The 21,749-nt window shown below is 45.8% G+C and overlaps 6 protein-coding genes across 6 annotated transcripts; 5 read left to right on the top strand and 1 right to left on the bottom strand.

Moving 5' to 3' along the window:
- Positions 1-305: 305 nt before the first annotated feature.
- Positions 306-5,460, top strand: C8R40DRAFT_1032899 (SNF2 family N-terminal domain-containing protein; the record flags this gene model as incomplete). Its single annotated transcript, XM_046223295.1, has 15 exons — positions 306-599; positions 655-1,470; positions 1,518-1,857; positions 1,913-2,017; positions 2,068-2,304; positions 2,359-2,540; positions 2,592-2,846; positions 2,904-3,072; positions 3,120-3,328; positions 3,385-3,546; positions 3,596-3,881; positions 3,933-4,074; positions 4,124-4,753; positions 4,805-5,036; positions 5,092-5,460. 15 exons carry the CDS (start codon positions 306-308, stop codon positions 5,458-5,460), a joined length of 4,428 nt encoding a protein of 1,475 aa, XP_046091680.1.
- A 217-nt stretch (positions 5,461-5,677) lies between these two features.
- Positions 5,678-8,645, top strand: C8R40DRAFT_1080896 (cytochrome P450). Its single transcript, XM_046227107.1, has 20 exons — positions 5,678-5,965; positions 6,030-6,058; positions 6,124-6,195; positions 6,266-6,287; positions 6,348-6,461; positions 6,512-6,609; positions 6,667-6,766; positions 6,826-6,898; positions 6,955-6,979; positions 7,036-7,313; positions 7,373-7,389; positions 7,447-7,464; positions 7,515-7,672; positions 7,723-7,746; positions 7,796-7,938; positions 7,998-8,096; positions 8,149-8,159; positions 8,225-8,249; positions 8,315-8,326; positions 8,391-8,645. The coding sequence occupies exons 1-20, from the start codon at positions 5,830-5,832 to the stop codon at positions 8,581-8,583; spliced, it is 1,647 nt and encodes a 548-aa protein (XP_046091679.1). The 5' UTR covers positions 5,678-5,829; the 3' UTR covers positions 8,584-8,645.
- A 1,198-nt stretch (positions 8,646-9,843) lies between these two features.
- On the top strand, positions 9,844-15,344 carry C8R40DRAFT_1034096 (P-loop containing nucleoside triphosphate hydrolase protein; the record flags this gene model as incomplete). The annotated part of the gene is made up of 20 exons (XM_046223395.1): positions 9,844-10,121; positions 10,178-10,187; positions 10,240-10,348; positions 10,394-10,545; positions 10,597-12,033; positions 12,086-12,183; positions 12,238-12,353; positions 12,415-12,608; positions 12,668-12,685; positions 12,744-12,820; positions 12,874-13,046; positions 13,095-13,511; positions 13,566-13,786; positions 13,839-14,232; positions 14,287-14,402; positions 14,458-14,498; positions 14,549-14,608; positions 14,660-14,914; positions 14,972-15,056; positions 15,114-15,344. 20 exons carry the CDS (start codon positions 9,844-9,846, stop codon positions 15,342-15,344), a joined length of 4,482 nt encoding a protein of 1,493 aa, XP_046091678.1.
- A 226-nt stretch (positions 15,345-15,570) lies between these two features.
- On the bottom strand, positions 15,571-16,194 carry C8R40DRAFT_1165541 (ribosomal protein L22e; the record flags this gene model as incomplete). Its single annotated transcript, XM_046230712.1, has 4 exons — positions 15,571-15,598; positions 15,654-15,867; positions 15,934-16,108; positions 16,183-16,194. 4 exons carry the CDS (start codon positions 16,192-16,194, stop codon positions 15,571-15,573), a joined length of 429 nt encoding a protein of 142 aa, XP_046091677.1.
- A 459-nt stretch (positions 16,195-16,653) lies between these two features.
- Positions 16,654-18,679, top strand: C8R40DRAFT_1080883 (pseudouridine synthase). The gene is made up of 6 exons (XM_046227106.1): positions 16,654-16,902; positions 16,957-17,141; positions 17,198-17,584; positions 17,644-17,826; positions 17,883-18,136; positions 18,191-18,679. The coding sequence occupies exons 1-6, from the start codon at positions 16,691-16,693 to the stop codon at positions 18,533-18,535; spliced, it is 1,566 nt and encodes a 521-aa protein (XP_046091676.1). The 5' UTR covers positions 16,654-16,690; the 3' UTR covers positions 18,536-18,679.
- A 1,274-nt stretch (positions 18,680-19,953) lies between these two features.
- Positions 19,954-21,745, top strand: C8R40DRAFT_263629 (CMGC/MAPK protein kinase). Its single transcript, XM_046234530.1, has 7 exons — positions 19,954-20,140; positions 20,199-20,392; positions 20,450-20,510; positions 20,563-20,612; positions 20,671-20,937; positions 20,994-21,254; positions 21,316-21,745. Exons 1-7 carry the CDS (start codon positions 20,095-20,097, stop codon positions 21,532-21,534), a joined length of 1,098 nt encoding a protein of 365 aa, XP_046091675.1. The 5' UTR covers positions 19,954-20,094; the 3' UTR covers positions 21,535-21,745.
- Positions 21,746-21,749: the final 4 nt, after the last annotated feature.

Raw genomic sequence — 21,749 nt, 5'->3', positions numbered from 1 at the left:
CCGGGTCCGTCTTCCGCTTCAAGTCATTCCGAGAACGAAATCTGGGAGCCATACCCTCCCACAACGCAGTGGATTCACGATCCAAATGCATTGCCGCCTAATAATGTTCCTTTTGGCTCTTCTCACAATGGACATGATAGAGGTTCACATCTTCAGCCTATCTCTCCAATTGAGCATCTGCCGCCTCCTCCGCCAGTGCTAAAGGGGTCGGACCAAAGCAAGAACGAAGGTCCTTCTACGAAGAAGCGTCGGAAAGGTGCTAAGAATGATATAGATACTGCTGCATCCAATGGACAGCGACGTGTATGTGTTTTACCAGAGCATTTCGTTTTGTCCTTACGGTATTTTTACTACAGTCTTCACGGAAATCTCAACGGTCTACGAAGCAAACTCAGCCCGACGTCGATGCACCTCCCCAGCGCTTTGCTTCTGCTGCTAGCGACGATATTCCAGGAATATTGCGGCAGGATGAGCAAGCCTCTGTCTCATCTGATTTAGAGGATTGTAAGGAATTGTGGATGGATGAAGTTGATCATTATATGCTCGAGTCAACTAAACGATATCAACGTGTCGAGGATTGGTTTCACGCGAGTTTGAAGGTGTGCTCCTGTCCTTCCAGTGGTATTCATATGCTAGGCTAATCGTTCACTCAAGGAACGCACATCTCTTACTGCGCAACGCATGTCCCATTACTACTCGGAAAAGATAGCTAGATTGCCCCTACAACCGCCTTCCCCTTCACCGCCAATACCGCCTCCTCATGTTGACGAATATTCATACCCCGCCCATTCTCGCGATTACAGCCCACATGGATACGATGCGCCGTACATCGACGAGCCTTACCAAGAGCATGAAGCAGATGATCCTCCTCCAACATCACCACCACAATTACAGGCTCGTGCGAAACCGAAAGGGAAGATTGGTGAAAAGCGGCCAGCCGCTCAGATGATCGCTGACGGTGTGGATGAGATCGGCGTCCTTTCATCCACGACAAAACATGCGATCAAGAAGCGTAAGCTTGAGAGCGGTACAATAGATTTAGTCGCCGACGAAGAGCAACTTTTTGATTCAGAAGTACCCAAACTTCAGCCTATACCCCCCTCTGTCAAACTCGTGAGAGGGAAATTGGTGCCTTTTACTCCTCGCGATACTAGTCTTGATATAGTACCTCCTGGCAAATACTCTAGAAAGAAACCAGGCCCCAAAAAGAAAGTACCCATCGCACCTGAATTGGTGCAAGAGATGCCTTCTGTCCCGCCTTCTGTCGCAGGAGATGTTACACCTGTTGCCTCTCGCGCTGCCACCCCGGCACCCGTTCACTCCGGCGTCATTTTCGAGATGGACGAGGTGATACCCTCATTAAAAAAAGCGAAGAAGATGGATGATTCTGCCATACAGAAGCGTGTCAAAGCTCTAGAAGACGCACAGCGTAAGGTATGGACAACCATCGCGAGGCGCGACGTGGTTAAGGTAGACCTTCTCGACCTTATTTTGCCTAAATTCTAATCCCATTTTAGGTGTATAAATATCACTCAACGGGCCACCAAGCTCGAGTGGCTCAATTGGAACGTATTGCCAAGTTGGCGTCGCTTCAGGCGCGTCGACCATACACGAAGACGGTTAAAACAGGGAAGGAAGTTCAGGCGAAAGCTAAGCGGCTAATGCGTGAGATGCAAGTGTTCTGGAAGAAAAATGAGCGAGAAGAGAGAGATGTTCGTAAACGCGAACAGAAGGAAGCTATGGATCGATTAAAGATCGAGGAAGAACGTCGTGAAGCGGCAAGACAAGCCAGAAAACTTGAGTTCTTGATCAGTCAGACCGAACTCTACAGTCATTTCGTTGGAAACAAACTCAAGAGTGCGTATTGTTCTAATAAAACTATTTTCATTTTTCATATTTTTTTTGCCTCTAGCTGCGGAAGTCCAAGGGGACGAAATTTCGGCTGCCCAAGCCCCTGCTGGTGCTGAGGTTACCGATGTTGGACCTGATGATCTCAAGGATATAAACTTTGACGATGGTTAGTCGTGATTTCCTACTGTTCTATTGAAAGGCTCAGATAATTCACAGATGACCAAACCAATCTATATCGACATGCACGACACAATGCTCAAGAGGCTATTGAGCTCGCTAGAAATCGAGCACAAGAGTTCGATGCACAGGCTGCGTTAGAGCGAAGGAACAACGAAGCCATTAAGCTGGCCAAAGAACAAGATCGACCCGGGTCAGAGCTCGCTAATGACGCCAGCACTTCCGCTGAAAGACGATCATTGGAGCCGCAATCGAATGGTGATGCGCCTTTGGACTGTGAGTGATCTATGTTCACAACGGGAACTATTGAACGACTGCATCTGTTGTCAGTGGATTCGGATGAGCTCAACTTCCAAAACCCGACTTCGCTGTCAGGCCAGTTGACTATAAGTCAACCGAAGATGCTGATGGCCCAGTTGAAGGAATATCAACTGAAAGGTTTGAACTGGCTCGGTACGCTGTACGAACAGGGCATCAATGGCATCCTTGCAGATGAGATGGGTTTGGGAAAGGTCAACGGGTTCCGTTGCAACATGAACGTCTTGCTCATATTCATCATCTAGACTGTGCAATCAATATCATTGCTTGCCTATCTGGCAGAGACACATGATATATGGGGTCCTTTCCTGGTCGTCGCGCCTGCTTCGACCTTGCATAACTGGCAACAGGAGATTACCCGTTTTGTTCCGGGACTGAAGGCTCTTCCTTACTGGGGAAATGTCAAGGATCGCGCAACCTTGAGGAAGTTTTGGAGCAAAAAGGAGATCAGTTATAACCAGGACGCTCCTTTCCATGTGTTGATCACAAGTTACCAACTGGTGTGTCTCATAGTTGGTCCCGGTAACATGAATGATATCAACTTCTCTGTACGATAGGTAACGCAGGATCAACAATACTTCCAGCGCGTGAAGTGGCAGTATATGATTCTGGATGAAGCCCAAAACATCAAGAACTCCTCTTCTGTACGATGGAAAACGCTATTGGGTTTCCATTGTCGAAACCGTTTACTTCTGACTGGTACACCGATTCAAAACTCGATGCAAGGTGTGTGTTTTGAAAGAAGACCCGCGTCACTCTAACGTTCAATTTAGAGCTATGGGCTCTCCTTCATTTCATTATGCCCAGTCTTTTTGATTCGCATGATGAGTTCAATGAATGGTTTTCTAAGGACATTGAGAATGCTGCTGAGAACAAGGGCAGCAAGCTGAACGAACACCAACTGCGACGTTTGCATATGATCTTGAAGCCTTTCATGTTGCGTCGTGTTAAGCGTCATGTTCAGAATGAGCTCAGCGAGAAGGTGGATCATACCCAACAACAACTCTGTGCAGCACAAGTACTGACAATTGATTTTAGATCGAGATTGATATATATGTAGACCTTAGTGCTCGTCAGAGAAAGCTTTATCGGGCACTTCTAACCAACGTTTCCGTCGCGGACCTATTGGAGAAGGCCGCCAACATTGGTGATGTTGACTCTGCTAGATCTCTTATGAACTTGGTCATGCAATTCCGAAAGGTAATTCTACATATCATCCTAGGTATTCGTAAACTGACTAGCTTGTTAGGTTTGCAACCACCCCGAACTTTTCGAGCGTGCCGATGTGGTCGCTCCGTTTTCTTTCGCTCACTTTGGACAGTCTGGATCACTCAATCGCGAGGGCGATTTTCTCCTTTTTCCTTATTCAACGCGGAATCCAATCCAGTTTACAGTGCCCGAGCTCCTATACAAAGATGGAGGACTTATTGATGTTCCCCATGAAAATTCAGCGTCCTCCCAGTCGAGTTGTTTGTACAAGCTCATGAATATATGGCGGACGGATTATATTCATAAATCGTTGTGGGAGGAAAAATGTCTGTCGAATATTACTTCCAATCGTGATTTGACTGATAGACACTTTTTAGCTTCCTCATTCTCGTTCTTACGTTTGATTGGCACGTCGCCCCCAGAAGCTCATGAATTGCATACGGCCCCATTGATTCGAAGAAGGCTCTTAGCCACGCAAGCAGAGAGACAACTGTTAGATATGGCACCGTATCTGTCAGTGTGCAAATTAACTACCTGGAGGCTCTCTTCCTGACTTGCATATTTTCAGTGATCCTGATTTCGCGCCGTATTCGACTCAAGGTCCAATGAAGTTTACCATTTTGCCATCGTTGGTGAACCTCAATGTCGCTGAGTGCATGCCCGACCTGCGCTCTATATCAATCTTGTCATGGCAAGAGTCTTGTTTATCACGCCCATTATTAAAGTGGTCTATTCCCCCCGTGGTTGCACCACCCGTAACGATTTACTGCAAAGACCGTGCTTTCGTCGAGTCTCAACTTCGAGTGCTGGAAGACCCTGTTGATTCTCTGGCCTTGTACGGCCTTCCTCCGTCGCTAAAGGATTCGCAAGAAGCCTATGTCCGCTTCCAGCAACAATATCCAGGCGTACCCCCTTTTGGTCTTTTTGCTGCCTCTCCTTCCGACCAGATTCCCTTATCCAAAATGCAGGTTCCTGAAGCTAAGCGACTTATATATGACTCAGCCAAGTTAGCTCGTTTGGACGCTCTCTTGCAAGAACTTAAAGCAGGTGATCATCGAGTGTTGGTGTATTTCCAAATGACAAGGATGATGGACCTCATGGAGGAGTATTTGGTGTATCGCCAATATAAATACCTTCGGCTCGACGGTTCTTCCAAGATTGAAGATCGACGAGACATGGTCATCGATTGGCAAACGAGGTGATACTTACATTTTCGATCCTATTTAATCATACTCACTTTCATCCGTAGACCGGATATCTTTGTGTTCCTTCTCAGTACTCGGGCTGGCGGACTGGGTATAAACCTTACTGCAGCAGATACGGTCGTGTTCTATGATCACGACTGGAACCCTTCCAATGATGCTCAAGCTATGGACCGTGCTCACCGTCTGGGGCAAACTCGTCAAGTGACTGTTTACCGTTTGATTACCCGGGGAACCATAGACGAACGTATCGTTCAACTTGCCCGAGTTAAAAAAGATGTGAGTGCTACCCTTCTGGCCTGATTCCGCTTATTGACCGCAATGCGTATCGTAGGTGCAAGACATCGTGGTCGGAAGCAAGAATTTCACCGACGTAGCCAAACCAAGCGAAATCGTTCAACTCTTATTGAACGACGAGCAACTAGCTAGCTTGGACACTTCAAGCTCTCAGGGTGCCGCAAATAGCAAAGGAAAAGGTGTGCCTGATAGCACTCGTGATCTTTGGATAGAGGAGGGCGACGAATTTTTCGCTGGCCCACAATCTACTGCAGTGGGGGCTTCAGGCATTGAGGCCGCGGAGGATGAAAACGGCGTGTCGATGAAGAAGAGAAAGAAACCGGGCCCAAAGCCTGGTACTCGTCGAAAGGCGCCAGTCAAGAATTCGAAACCGACCACAGAGGTTCAAACTGTTGAAGAGGGTTAATCAGAAAAAAAGGACACACTACATACATCTAGCATTTGCATCTTGTTCTACTTCGCATTCCAAACTGTTCCATTACTTTACATAGTCATTTTATAGTACTGTATGATACTTGTCACATATATTGCGTTTTTCTTATTTAGATTATGGTGTATGAATAACATGGATCAGCTGGAGACAGTCGAAGATCTTCGGAGACATAGGATTTTACGCAAGCCGATACTCGGGTAGTTTGGCTTGAACATCGACGTGTACAGTTCTTCCCGCAGCTGTGAACAGCTATGCTTCTGAATACATCTTTAACCACCTCGCTCCTTTGGACAGTATTAAAAGGACCACGATTGGTTCCAAATTTCCAAACCCTCGATAGTGATGTTCGCCGTCACTGTCAAAAGCATCACTCTTGTCCTGCTTCCTCCCCTGTATATTCTGTTAGAATTCGTTTATCGATACTTCAGAAGGTCGCTCAAGTTTTTGAGAGGTCCTCCCAGGCCTTCCTTGCTCTTTGGTGAATTCAATGCGTTCTGTGGTTTGTTCAAGTCGCGTTCTGATTCAAGTTTCGGCACTTCTAGGAAATGAACTCGAGCTGACAGTTCAAGAAGTCAGTTGATACTGCTTGTTCCAAATGCTATTTCCCATTCTTATCTATTCTGATCGAACCTCAAGGAGGTTGGCGTCCTTGAAACCAAATGGTTCGACGAATATGGACTTGCTTTTCGAACGAGTTCTTGCTTCGGTGTGAGTCACGGTGTCTTCTTCGTCCCAAGCGACCACTCGATAATTGACTTTGCTCTTGTGCATGTTGTAGGAAGACACACTCATGATTGCAGGCTCGTATTTTGCGTTGTCAGTACTCTAAGCCCTTTTTAAACCCGTCAATGTATAAACAGACCCTCAAGCCTTGCGATACATTACCATGACTTCGGCATACGGCTATCCGAAAAGCACAGACTCAGCACAAATCACGACGTTGCAATTTGGGCGAGGTATTCTCTCTATCGAAGGTCTGTAACTAAATCGGTGTCCAATTGGCAATACTCTGAACCTTCCCAAGGTGAAATTCATAGCCGCCACAGGAAGGTGCTCAATCCTGCGTTTTCTGTAACCCAGCTCCGACAGTTCCTCAATCTGTTTCAACGAACAAGTGTTAGAGTATGTGTACTGCTGTGTCCCATTGCTGAGCCTGACCTGTGCAATATCGTGGTTCAGTTGGCAGATAAGCTGCAATATGAAGAGCTGGGCAACGATGGAAAAGTTGTCAATGTCACGCATTGGCTTCCAAGAGCGACGTTGGATATCATTGGTGAAAGTAATGAAATCGTCATGACCTCATCCGTGTCGTTCAAGCTGACTCCTGCGAATATTCAGGTGCGTTTGATTATAAGTTCGGAGCACTCGATGGGGAAGCGAATGAGCTCTCAGAGATATTCAAGCATATGTTGTATGTTCCTCTCCTACAGAAATTCTTGGGCCTTTCATGGACTGACTTTTCTAAAGTGCCGATGCCCGTCTTTATCCACAGGTCGAACAACTTCTTCTGAAATTGACATTACGGAGTTCTTGACATTTTACCTTTAGAAGCGCACTTTACTCTATCGGGCTTTCAGGCGTTCGGTCAATACCCCAATAGCAAATTTACTGTTGAAATTTCCTGGAAAACAAGACAAGAAGATGATGGAATTCTCGGTAGCATCCAAGAGGCTTGCCAGATCGTTATTCGACTCCGCTTTGAAAGAAACAAAGCTTGAAGGTGATACAAAATCCAGCAAAGACGTTCTTAGCGTCCTTGTACGCTCGAACGTAGCTGAGGATTCGAAGAAGGCCCTCAGCGAGGATGAAGTTTTATCCCAAATGGCGTATGTGGCAGGATAATTCACTTATGTTCGACTGATTTATGCTATTTCCAAAATGATAGCACCCTCATTTTAGCTGGTGTGTATTGTTCAGACTACTGTTCCTCTCGCATTGACAACAATTCCTTGACCCCAGGACACGAGACGACCGCCTGTCAGTTGTTCACTTTCTGCATACAATATCGTTCTGAAACTCTTGTCAAGCCACCATGTCGTGGCTCTTGTACGAAATAACAAGGAATCCAAAAGATCAAGAAAGGTTGTACCAGGAAATCAGCAATACCCGCGAACGTGTTGGTCCAGGCATAAATTTAACTGCAAATGATTATGATTCAATGCCTTTTTTCAATGCTGTGATCAAGGTTTGTGTTACTAATGTTAATTCTATGGCTCATGTCTCAACAATATGTAGGAAGGATTGAGGTTACACCCCATTGTATGCTTTCTGCTTTTTTGTAACCATTGTGGCGCTGATTTTTGACAAGGTCCCCAACATTAGTCGCGAAGCTGGATCTGATGACAATATTCCTCTGGAATATCCAGTCACATCCGAATCAGGAGAACGGCTTTCCCATGTACCAGTCGCCAAAGGCCAAAGAATTTCGATCAACATTGCAATGTACAATCGGTAGCTATGAATCCCTATTACTAGAATTTATGAATCCAATCAAGATTCAACAAAAACAGGTTAACTCAGGTATGGGGCGACGATGCAAATAAATGGAGACCTGAAAGATTCATGGATGAAAAGAAGAAGGATATAACAGTCGGAGTGTATTCTAATCTGTGAGTTCTACTAATGGAATGAGGATCTGTGCTAAGATTCTGTTCATCTCAGAATGACTTTCAGTGAGTGCTTATTGTCCGCCATAGTTCTGAATCTTTCAGAGAATTGAGACATTTTTACTATGAAGGTAGTGGTGTCCGGGCTTGCATAGGGTGAGCATTCTACTCCCGTAGTCCTTCAAGTTTCTTACTAGCGTGATTTCCCTCTTGCACGATAGCTGGCGTTTCGCGTAAGTATTCCCTTCTAAGGAACTTTGTTTATTAGTTGATCACTTGTCGGGCCCCGGTTTCTAGGCTCATGGAACTCCAAGCCATTTTGTTCAGTCTCCTCGAGAGGTTCCAGTTTTTCCCACCTCCGCCGGATGGATCTTTCAGAGGGCTGGATGATATACAACGTGTACCAGCTGGCTTGATGATCCCAATGAAAAGAGGTAACTGGAGGCAAGGTGTTCAAATGCCTCTACTGGTGAAACTCCGTCAACAATAATGAAGGAGGAGTTTTCAGTTTTAGCTTGAGTATGTTAATGTACAGGGTAGCACAAGAGTTATTGATAGCTTGTATATGGCTTCATCTATGAACTTCAGCTGAAGGATGTGGTGAGGTCCGACTCCCAAGCAACCAGTTTAAGAGGTAATTACAGGTTCAAACTGCATCGGCATCAGATAAAATCAGTGTATAGACTGTTACACAGTCCCTGATGGTGTGGTCCCAAAAACAGAACAGCCAGTCTCAACGGTCGAATGACAGTGAGCTCAACCCATAAAGGAATGGTAGACTGGCATCCAGATGCCAAGGCAGAGTACATCAGAATGGAGACAGAACTTGAGACAGAGGGTGATCAGAGGTGAAGATTTCAGAGTGAGATGGCAATTGATAGAGCTGATGACCGATGTAGTAGCAATGCGAGATTGGGAAGAATGAGCAAGCTGCACGGTGCGCCATATTCTAGAGAAGGATATATCAGTAAATTCAGCGGTAGTGAGAGCACACCTCATTGAATCCTATTTTGTGCAAAGCACCTAGTTGATGATGCGAGCTGCTCGGGCACTCGATCGATTGGTGCTGCGCGATAGTAGAGATGTAAATTGTGTTCGGACGCACACCAATCAGGGCAATGATAAATGGATAGATAGATTGATGCACGGCACCGTCTCATAAGTATGTATAAAGCAAAATTTGCATTCCTGGTCTTGTTTTTCGATGAATGATATAGAGTACAAAGCAGAGGGATGCAGGGGATAAGCATCATATTCCTTTCCAGAAAGAAACCAGGGGGATTTGTACCCTTTGGCTTCCCGTAACGAGTCCGGAATAGCTGCGGGGGATTCACCGTCCCAATATGCCGCCAGTGTTTCGAGTCGGAGCAGTTCAGAGCATCAAAGCAGGTCAGCCTTGGCCGTGCCAGTGTATCGTTCTCGGCGGTCGATACTGATAAGCGCTAGTCCGGCGTGAGAAGAAATAAAGAAAAATTCAGATCAACAGCGTTGGACAGGCTGTTCAGTTTCATGTTCACTCTTTGGAAGTTTCATGCTTATATTGAGGTTTTCTCTCCATCTACACATACAACACTGACGACAGATATTTCTTTTCATAAAAGGACGACCCACTGAACAAAAGCTTCGTTCCAGCATTTAGCATCCGTATCTACACCACATCGCGAGATACCGCCTCTGAGGATACCTTACAATCATCATAATCGAATAACCCCTCCAACGCGTCGAATCGTGTTACCTTGGTCCATCAGGGATGGCCAAGAAGAAAAAGACGCAGTTGAAGCCGGTTGCCCGAGGTTTTGCTACAACCTCTGTTCCGAAGAAAGCTGTAGAGGTGGAATTCGAAGACCCACTAAGTCAGCCTCCTCTGGACGATCAGGAAAGCGCAGAGGCACCATTGGCTGAGAATTCCAACGGTTCTAGGGAGCAACAGAATGTTCAGGATGAGTTCGGTCCAGACAAGGTTGAAGAACAGTCTCTGCAAAATTTGGTCGATAGATATCAAGAAAAGATAGAAAAGGAGATCGTAAGGTGTGACGCAGCATCTAATAATATTGCCGAGTCTCGCTCACTTCTATATTACACAGAAACGTTAAAGTAATGTACCTAGTTCAAGTCCGGCCTAACTGCGACTCATTCTTATATCCAGGCCATAGAAGTGGATCGTCGATTTACCAAAATTCTACCATCAATCGAGCTGGACTCTTTAATGATTGATCGCGTATTGGATTTTGCGAAAGAATTACAAGTCAACGAAGGTCGGTGATTCCATCGTCGTTGGATTTCGCTCACTCTTGTTACAGGTAAAAAGACATTGGAAGAATCCGAAGAAAAAGCAGTGACAAAGCTGGCAATTACCTATGGTGTTCTTCGACGTTTAGGCTTCTCTGAAGAACGCGTAATGGAATGTTTGACTGCTATAAATGGAGTAGATCTGGAAGAAGCTTATGACTGGGTGCGTGTTGTTCTTACTACGACGGAAGACATATAACGAAAGAACAACTAGCTATTCATCAACTGCCAGGAAGATGAGCTTTCCAATCCTAATGGCAACCAAGAAGAGCTTCGTTTACCAACAGCACCTAATACTCCCAAAGGATCCATGGCAAGAACTCCACGAACTCCACGAACTCCACGAACTCCCGCTGAGTTTCTTATACCTTCAACGCCTACGCCAGCTTCTAAATACTTCAAAAAAAAGCCTTCATCCAATCTCGACGCTAATGCCCCAGTTTTTATTCCCAGTTGGAAATCGACTGTCGAAAATGAATTAACGTCTGATTCTGCTTCTGTCCTCCATGCATCCCCTTTACCTGTAATCTCTTTGGAAGCGGATGAAGATCATTCCGACATCTCCATTGTCAAGTCACGCATTCTGGCTTCATTCGGAAATGGATCGGGATCCGATACAGATTCGAGTAGCGAAAACGATCTCAACGACGAGTACGTTCGCCTAAATTTGAAGATTGCCTCTCTTTCAACGCACCGCGATGTATCCACCTCTTTACAATTACAAGAACTCCAAAAGCGGCTCTTGATTCTTCGAAAAAACTATGTCTTTGATGAGCAAGAAGCTGAAAAGCTTTACGCTGTTGCACGCAAAAAAGCTGATATTGCATCCCTTGATGCTCGCCTTCGAGGAGTCAAGGCTGATACAGACGTCGCTAATACTTCGAAGTCTCCTAAAAAGCGACCAGTAGAAATACAGACTTCTACACCTGAGATATCTTCGACTGTAGACGTGTTCGACCAAGAAGATAACGCTGAAGGAGGACTACTCGACATTTTGGAGGAAATGCCCAACTCGGAGATCACCACCGAGGGTGTCACGGTGTCTGTCCGTGATATGGCCCTTCCAAAGCATTGGTCCGGTCGCACGTCCAAGACTCTTTTGGCGGAGACCGTAGCTAAATCAGATCGATATGCTGTCGTAACTTATTCGATAATTTCAGGACCAAGTCGCGTCAAGCGTGCTTCGGTAAGCGTGCGCTGGGAAGGCAGGAAAACGGATGAGTGGTTCATGGTAGATGTGGCTTGTCATGACGAGGGCCAAGCAGAGCAATACGTTGCAACCTTGGCGTTACATGCATTGACCTTTCCCTCCACCGAAGGATTTGCTGCAGGGAGTTCTGGAGGTCCTCAGACATTTTTTCGCTTACTGCCACCCGTGTATCGGGACCTATGGAGTGAATTAACAGATGCAAGGAAATTGAAGGACGATGCAATCAATAGAGGTGTTTGGGCTAACCTTCGATCCATTGTCGAGCCCAAACTCTCTGTTCCAAGCAAGGATCAAGGTAGTATCAAGATCCAGCGTGCGACCAATGAGAACCTTGAAGTTGCGTCGAACAGGCGTCTCTACCCTAATGGTCAAGCCTTCTCGGAGCAATTGATGTCGAACTTCCGTGCACGTCAGTCTACATCCGCGTACCAGGAAATGCTGGTGCGTATGCCTTACCCTCTCTTGGACCATTTATACTAAGTCAGCCCTTCAGGTCCATCGTAATGCTCTCCCGATCGCTAGCTACAGAGATATAATTATCGATACGTTGGAACAATCTCAAGTTCTTGTACTCAGTGGTGAGACTGGTTGGTAAGTAGTCTTTACTAATAGTTACTCATGTTGCTGACTGCTCTTTTGGCCTAGCGGAAAGTCTACTCAACTCCCGACTTTCATCTTGGAGGATCAGCTATCTCGAGGGAAACCTTGTAAAATTTATTGTACAGAACCTCGGCGTATATCTGCAATCTCCCTTGCGCAACGTACGTTTCAAACCTTCTTGGCTGCTCAATCATTCCTTGCTTACACTAGTCCTGCGTGCAGGTGTTTCTCGTGAATTAGGGGAAGGTTCGAACGCGGCGGGCACACTTAGTTCCCTTGTTGGATATTCTATTAGGCTAGAAAGCAACACCACCAAGAACACGCGTCTGGCCTTCGTCACAAACGGTATCGCTTTGCGAATGTTAGAAGGAGGTTCTGGACAAGGTGGACAGGGTACAGCTTTTGACGAAATCACGGTGCGTGAAGCTTTCGATTGCCTTGCAAACTGTTTCTGAAATCGCTTCGCAAAACCCAGCATATCATTATCGATGAGGTAGAAATGGAAACACCCCAGATCAGAGCTTGAACACTCATTCTCCATCATGTTCTAGGTTCACGAACGTTCAATTGAGTCTGACTTTCTGTTGATCGTACTCAAGTCGCTATTGGAGCAACGCTCGGATCTAAAGTAAGGACAACTAACCCATTGATGGAACTGAAGCTCATGTCTGGTTTTTGAAGGGTTGTCCTTATGTCTGCTACAGTGGATGCTGAAAAGATTTCCGAATACTTTGGAGGCTGTCCCATGCTTCATGTACCTGGACGCACATACCCTGTTGATGTACGGTATCTGGAAGATGCGGTGGAATACACGCAGTGGTCGATCACTGAGAACTCACCTTACGCCAGACGTTGTAAGTTCTGAACCTTCAGTTAAGTTATATCCGCTGATCTTGACGTAGTGCATGATAAATTCTACCGTACCAAGAATAGGACTGACTGGGCTGAAGAGCTTGCCATCAACGATGATGAAGACTCGGATATTCCTTCGGAGAACGTGAAGCTTGAAAAACGATACTCCCCCAATACCGCGGCTACTATCAATCTGTTTGATGAACGGCTCATACCTTATGAACTCATCCTGCGACTACTTGAAAAGATCTGCTTCGAAGATCAGTCGTTGTCAGATTTTTCGGCCGCAATCCTGATATTTATGCCTGGTCTGGGCGAAATCAGGAAATTGAATGACATTTTGACCGAACATTCATTGTTTGGATTGGATGATTTCAAGATATATCCGCTTCATTCCACGCTATCGAGCGAGAGTCAGAGCGCGGTGTTCGACATCCCACCTCCTGGTGTTCGAAAAATTGTTATTGGTACGTCTTTGCTTCCATCTTGAAGCACAAGCCCATCGAATTAGTTTACTTTAGCTACGAACATTGCGGAGACTGGTATCACGATTCCTGACATCACTTGTGTGATTGATTCCGGCAAGCATCGTGAAATGCGATTCGATGAGAAGCGTCAAATCAGTCGTCTTGTCGAGACCTTCATCGCGAGAAGTAACGCAGCGCAACGACGGGGACGTGCAGGGCGTGTGCAAGAAGGGCTATGTTTCCATCTTTTCACAAAAGTTCGACACGATAACCAGGTATGATTGCTTTCTCTTCATGTTTAAGCCCTTGTTGAATGCTTGAGTACAGATGGTGGATAACCCATTGCCAGAGATGATGAGACTGAGTTTAGCTGACTTGTCTCTTCGTATCAAAATCATGAAGGTCAAGCTAGGTTCGTCAATAGAAGACGTCCTTTCCCGTGCTCTTGATCCTCCGACTCCTGTCAATGTCCAACGAGCCATATCCATGCTAGTGGAAGTGCGGGCTCTTACGCTATCCGAGGAAATCACGCCTATGGGCCGTCTCTTGAGTAAACTCCCCACCGATGTTCACCTAGGGAAGTTCCTCTTGATTGCTACTCTCTTCCGTTGTCTGGATCCTGCCTTGACAATTGCGGCTGCACTTAACTCGAAGTCCCCATTCCTGACACCTTTCGGTTTGGAACAAGAAGCAGATCGTGCAAAGGCTTCGTTTAAATCAGGTATGCACGATGTACTAGCTGCAAACGAAATGGAACAGCTGATGCTATGCGCAGAAAATTCCGACTTCCTGACCTTGCACAACGTGTTCTCTAGCTGGCGCAAAGCATGTGCTAACGCTAACCCTGGTTTTGTGCGAAAGTTCTGCAGGCAAAATTTCTTGAGTCATCAGGTACGGTATGCTCAGTCATGTGCTCTAGATGACGATACTGACCGAGGCTGATCAGAATTTGCAACAAATCGAAGAGTTACGCCAACAGTTCTTGGGGTACATATTATCACGCTTCATCAACGATATAGTCATTGACTTTGATCCAGATATCTCATAGATGCTTCCTTCATCCAAGTCGATAAATCTTTCATTCGCGACCTGAATAGGTGATGCATGATGTTTCCAATATGGACCATAAAGCTGATGCATTTTCGCAGAGCGCGGTATAGCCGGAATCGAACACGTTTTGTCCTAGTACCACCAGAATTAGATTCTAGTTCCAGTAACATCACTTTGGTGAACGCAGCCCTTCTTGCCGGCCTGTATCCGAAAGTCCTTGCCGTCGATGTATCTAAAGGGCAGATGCGGACACTATCTAACAACCAACAGGCCTCTTTCCATCCTTCGTCGGTGAATTTCGGGAAGAAGCCGACTGACCTTGGAACAAACCATATTGCTTACTTCACCCTCATGTGAGGCTTGTTTTCGCAAGGTGCTTCATTGTCATGAATAACTAATTTGCAATGAAGGCACTCCAAGAAATTATACGCATGGGAAACTGGACCTGTAGATGATATGGCAATGTTGCTCCTTTGTGGCGAAGTTGATTTCAAGGTCCGCTCACAACTTTGTACATTTTTCCTCCTTTCATCTGACCTACTGCGTCCACAGTTAATTTCGAACGCTGCCTTCATCGACCGCAAGGTCAAGTTCCAAATCGCGCCGAAGACGAACATTGCATTGAAGTTCTTGAGAACGCAATTAACGTCATTGTTGTCGTATCAGTTCCGAGGCAAGATACTCACTGAAAGTCATATCTTGTGGAATGAGCTCGCCTTGATGGTCCTTGGGAAGGTTAAGATAGAAGATCTTCATGCACCGTCGATAACTATCAGCTCGTAGATTAATTTATCCTTCAACAATTTGAACTCTTGCGTTACAAGAACCTAGTTTTCGAGCGAATCCTCCCTGCAATTTAAAAATATGTAATCGTTCGCAGTCGTGAATTGGTGGTGCCTATCGAGGCACAACATGCGCTACCCATCCGTTGCAGAGCAGATATCTCAATGTCATAATGAATTCGATAGTAGCATGCATGATACACATAAAGTATAGACGGATGGAATATCTACTCTTCGTCCTCATCATTGTCAGTGCTGCGATTAGGAATGAAATAAGTAAACGAAGAATAACAAACCGAAAAGCACATACGAGATATTGAAGAACTTGAGCGTGTAGCTGTCCTTGGTAGTAGCAACGACACTGAATAAGATAACGTTGGTTCGATCTGGGTTCATTTTGGTAGAGTGATCATACCGAATCCAATCCCTGAGGGTGTTCTTCTTCAAAAACTTTTTGGTAAGGTACTTGAGGTATCGCTTTGACAATGGGATGTTAGAGGTAACAGTGATCTTATTATTTGAGCCTAGTGAGAGATATTCCAATTAGACCCTCCAAAGAAGACGGAACAGATATGAAATGTGTAACGCACTGTCCCGTGCAATTTTCACGTTGTCACCAAGCTGCCCTGCCTTTCCAGCAACCTTGATACGGTCGTGTAAGAACTTTTCAAAGTCGGCGCCATCGAAAACCTGGTCTCCAGCAGGCTTGGAGTAATCGATAACGAACTTGTGCTTAGTAGCAACTTTTCCGGCAGCGGCCTTGGGCTATAAGAAAACAAGGGAACAAAAAAGAGACCTAGGCGTGAGCCTACTGAGAAGATAACTCAGCAAAGCGGTACCCAGCTAACCATTGTGGAAAGTCTTGAGGAACCGAGAGGTGTCTTGACGAAAGGAGGAGCGGATGATGGGATGGAAGTAAATTTCTGAAGATGTAAACTGTACAGTTACTCTTAATTTTCCCACACCGGCGCTCAATTATGATTTTGCGTAACTTAAAGTTTCCTCAGAGGGTATCGGGAAGTCACAGTCCCCTCCTGGACGTCGGACCCTCAATGAAACTGAACATATTTGCCCATGAATATCGAGCGCGCACACTAGCAACCAGCGACGACACGGGAAAATGATGTCCCCTCTCAAGCAGAGTTTGACCAAAATCACTACTTTGATTTTGATAGAACATTAAAAATGTGAATTGTTGAAGCAGTTTTATTCAATCTTGAAATGATTGAGGTGGTTGTTGTGAGAGCACTGAGAGGTGTTGAGCTTCAATGGTATTGAATCGGCCCCCGGGCCGCCTTCTAAGTTGCGAAATTTTTTTTGCAGGTTTGAGTTCCGTCGCTACTTGGCATGGCTCCTTCACTTACACGGGAACAAGTTTCCTCAGCACAAATCAGTGGTGATTATGCCATAAAACCAGAATCTACAACTCCTCAATTGAACACTTCCGAATGGCCCTTACTCTTGAAAAATTACGACAAATTGCTCATTCGCTCAAGTCACTTTACGCCAATTCCTTCAGGCTGCAGTCCTCTGAAGCGTGATATCACATCGTATATCAAGTATGGTCAAGTCTCACACCTACAATGATCCATCTTATGCGAATACTTATCCAGGTCTGGCGTTATAAATTTGGACAAGCCATCCAATCCTTCCTCACACGAAGTTGTCGCATGGCTGAGGAGGATTTTGCGAGTGGAAAAAACTGGACACAGTGGTACACTAGATCCAAAAGTCACTGGATGCTTAATCGTCTGCATTGACCGTGCGACGAGACTGGTCAAGTCTCAACAGGGTGCAGGTGTGTGTCATTTCATGTCATCTGTGTAACTGCACGAACTTAACGTTTCATTTTAGGGAAAGAATATGTCTGTGTACTCCGTCTCCACGCTGGTCTTCCCAGCCCTGCAGCTCTCCCGAGAGCTCTACAGACTCTCACCGGCGCGCTTTTCCAACGACCTCCTCTCATTTCTGCTGTGAAGCGACAGCTTCGTGTCAGAACCATCCACGAATCCAAACTGCTTGAATTCGATGAAAAACGCAATCTCGGTGTCTTCTGGGTATCCTGCGAGGCCGGCACGTACATCCGGACGTTATGTGTCCATCTCGGATTAGTTCTAGGTGTCGGTGGGCATATGCAAGAACTGAGGAGAGTGCGAAGTGGTGCAATGTCGGAAAATGACGAAATGGTCACTATGCACGATGTAATGGACGCGCAATGGATGTACGATAACACAAGAGATGGTGAGTCCAATGATTCCTTTTTTGACACACACTATTGTGTATTGACTCGAGCGCCCCAGAATCATATCTACGACGCGTTATTCGACCTTTAGAATGTCTAATGGTCGGTTACAAACGTATCGTCGTCAAGGATAGCGCGGTCAATGCAGTTTGTTATGGCGCCAAACTAATGATACCTGGTCTATTGCGATATGAAAATGATATATCTGTTCATGAGGAGGTGGTGTTGATGACCACCAAAGGTATGTTGCTCCTTTAATGCGCAATTTTTCCTGATTAACTTCATTACGCTACTAAGGCGAGGCAATTGCTCTCGCCATCGCACAGATGTCTACTGTGGAATTGGCGACCTGTGATCATGGCGTCGTTGCCAAAGTCAAGCGGTGCATCATGGAGCGAGATACCTACCCTCGTCGATGGGGTCTGGGCCCTGTGGCCCTTCAAAAGAAGAAGATGGTTAAAGATGGCAAACTCGGAAAACACGGGCAAAAGGTTGATGGAGTGACACCCGCAGATTGGAGTCGCGACTACGTCGACTACAACCGTGACGAGGTGAGTCATTGTACCTTTCCTTACACTAGTGCCGTTGCTAAATGTGTGCTCCAGCAACCCACTGCTGGCCCATCAACCACTACAATTAAAGTTAGTGAGAGTAAAGTTGAAGTAGCGCAAGTTGCAATGTCAGTGCCTGAAGAATCAAGTCCTGTCAAAGAAGAAAAGGACAAGAAGAAGCGCAAGCGCAAGTCTGATGCTGTTGAGGATGCGGATGCGTCGATGGCCGTTGACGAAGATGATGCTGAAAAGGCCGAGAAGAAGAAGCGGAAAAAGGAGAAGAAAGCTGCGAAGGAGGCCAAGGAAGCGGAAGCAACAGAGGGAGATGACGAGGCACGACGAGAACGGAAGCGTCTCAAAAAAGAGAAAAAGGCTAAAGAGGAAGCCACAAGCGACTAACCGCCTGCTTGCTACATATCTAGCTCACGTCGTATATAATATCTTGAGTCGGTGACATTGTATTTTTCACATTTACCTCTTTCTGCGACATGTTATGATGGCAGCCCCTCACGCAGCAACCTTCTGAGTCGCGTATTGAGGAAGCATGGATACAGTACAACGTGCACCATCCGAAGTAGACACGGATAGTAGACAGCCTCGGCTACCGCAAATCAGTACTAAAACTTTCAAGAAAGGCTGAGTATATTCATGGAGTATATTCATTTCATCAAAAGATAACCATGCAGTTGTAACATCATCGTTGACATACTTGATAATGCTAACGGTTGCAGTATTTGGATTCAAATCTGCTGATGCTGACTAGAACAGACTTCGGGTTGGCAGTATCTGTAAGGAACGACGTGTTTCTTCGGATATTTGAGGTACAGATGATTCAGCCAAACATGTCGAGGATCAACATAGGGAGTCCCTTGAGGCGCTCCACTTTTGCGGGAGGTTGTAGTCATGAAGAAGGGAAGCAATGTTCAGTGTAGCATAAGCAGCATCTACAACATGATTTTGGCCTTTTGAGTCAACGGATACCTCTGAGTATGGACGTCAGCGCGATGCCAGAGTAATATCTTTCCAGGAATGTTCGAAATTCACAATCCTTGCTCAAGTCGGCGGAGATCTGTTATAGTATGACCGGTAAAGCCTGAGCCTACTGAGGGTTTGCAAAGGCGCTCTCTTGAATTTCGATTAGATCCCTGGTTTCCCGAATCCATGTCGTATGTATGTGGTGTAGTCCAGTTGCATTTACCACTGCAACCAAAGGTGCCTGTGTCGGTAGACAAGTATTAACAGCGCATCACTTCTGCAATTATACTGATGTAGGATAAATATTGAGTACTGAACGTTGAACTGTCAGAGACTGTCAGGCGCTTGCTCACTGCTTGCTCTCGGGGATTTGAAGAGAGAATAGATGCTTACTGCAGGTTTGTGTTTCACTAAAACGGGTACGCACGGATAGTCACGGATAAAGAGGAGGAGTCAACGAAACGTGGGTATGTTTATTCCCGCTCTCCGATGAAACACCCCGAGGCCGAAACCGCTCAGTGAATGACACCATTGATATTGACAAAAAGCCACAATTTGCTCCTTCTAGCTCTCCACCTCCGGGCCTACACCTAACTTGAACATTTGGATCTATGATATGCAGTGGAACTGACGGCGTGTTTGTCTGTTTATTTCGTTCGTATCATGAATCCCGTATATGAATTCTTAGGGACGAGTTTGCATCAACCTTGCATCGCCCGGCGAAGTGTTTTACTATAGACCAAGACCCATATGAATATCCGTGATGATTCTTGAGTTTACACCCAGGCTGTATGTATTTTCCGAAACTCACAGCCGGTCTCCACCTGAGGTCTCATCAGCCCCGATTTGGACGACCAATTTGTAGTAAATTGTTTATAAGAAGCCTTTGGTGCTCGGTATCCGCACTACCTTCTTGTGGCATTTGCTTTGGTTCGTAACCTCCTTCGCTCACAATCTTCACTGGCTGGTTCCAGAAATATATAATGTCTTCTCGCAAAACCTCCAAACCTCTTCCTGCTTTCGAAATCGGTGCGTCTGCCAGTGCGGTTCATCTTATCCTTTCTCCTCTGATTCACCTACGCTCCAGGCGAGGACTATCAACTGCTCCACGCTATCGGCGAAGGAGCGTACGGTACAGTTGCTGCCGCACTTCACAAGCCTTCTGGTCGACAAGTGGCTATCAAGAAGATCCTCCCTTTCGACCATGTCCTATTCTGCTTACGGACCTTACGAGAGCTAAAGTTGTTGAAATACTTTACCGAAACATGCGTCAATGAAAATGTGAGCCTTCTTTTTCGCCTTTGAAGATCTTTGGATCACTAATTGTGGACTGCGTAGATCATCACCATTCTCGACATAATAAAGCCTCCTTCTCTTGACGAATTTACAGAAATATACTGTGAGTTATGGCTGCGTTAATTTTACCGGAACACCTTCTAAGCAATTCTCAGTCATCCAGGAGCTCATGCAAACGGATTTGCATCGGGTTATTAGAACGCAGGTTTGTTGCACATCTAATTTCGATGTCAAAATCCAATTCTAAACACTCGATTATGTAGCATTTGACAGAAGATCACTGCCAATACTTCGTCTACCAGACCCTCCGTGCTCTCAAGTCAATTCATAGCGCGGATATTGTTCACCGGGACCTAAAGCCTGCTAACCTCCTGCTTAATGCCAATTGCGATCTCAAGGTCTGCGATTTCGGGCTTGCGAGGAGCATCAAGACTACGGCGGGCAAGGAACCGGGGGCGATGACTGAATATGTCGCAACAAGATGGTACCGTGCACCCGAAATCATGCTGTCTTTCAAGATGTACTCAAAGGTACTAAGAGAGTCTTGGTTCGATCCTATTGACTTCAACTGACGCGCCAATCGTAGTCTGTCGATATCTGGGCAGTTGGTTGCATCCTCGCAGAGCTCATTTCAGGGCGTCCATTGTTCCCAGGACGCGATTACAGTCACCAATTGGACTTGATACTGGACGTGATTGGGACACCGAGTTTGGACGAGTTCTATGCTATCACTTCACGGAGATCGCGAGAATATATCCGCTCATTACCCATCCGCAAGCGTCGTTCTTTTGCTACCCTGTTTCCCCATGCATCCTCGGAAGCTGTGGACTTTTTGTCGAAAACTTTGGTGAGGCTCAGCTGAAACAGCTTTTCTGAAACCCGAGGACTGATGTAGTTCCCCCCTCTAGGCCTTTGATCCTAAGAAACGCATGACGGTTGATGAATGCCTTGAGCATCCGTACCTCACTCAATATCACGATCCAGAAGATGAACCTGCCGCTAGTCCTCTCAGTCCGACATACTTTGAATTCGATCAACACAAGGACAAGTTGTCCAAAGACCAACTGAAGGAGCTTTTGTATGAGGAAGTACTTTCCTTCAAATCAGTTATCAATGAAACTCCTTGAGCGCAACTGTTCCGAGGTCTCAATCCAACCTCCATTAGGTTAAATTATCTTTACCTTTACCTATCTATTATACATCCCATAATGTACATAGTTCATGACCAAAGCAATTGATACGTGCCATTTCGGTAGTCATTTCCAGGAATGTCTACATCCTCAGTCTTTCCCTTTTCCCGAAACCTCCAGCATCAAAAATCCAACACTGATCCTAAAGACCA

Source organism: Lentinula edodes (assembly GCF_021015755.1).
Source record: "Lentinula edodes strain Le(Bin) 0899 ss11 chromosome Unknown C8R40scaffold_2, whole genome shotgun sequence".
In the NCBI taxonomy this organism is placed as follows: domain Eukaryota; kingdom Fungi; phylum Basidiomycota; class Agaricomycetes; order Agaricales; family Omphalotaceae; genus Lentinula; species Lentinula edodes.
This window is presented reverse-complemented; position numbering and strand designations above follow the sequence as displayed.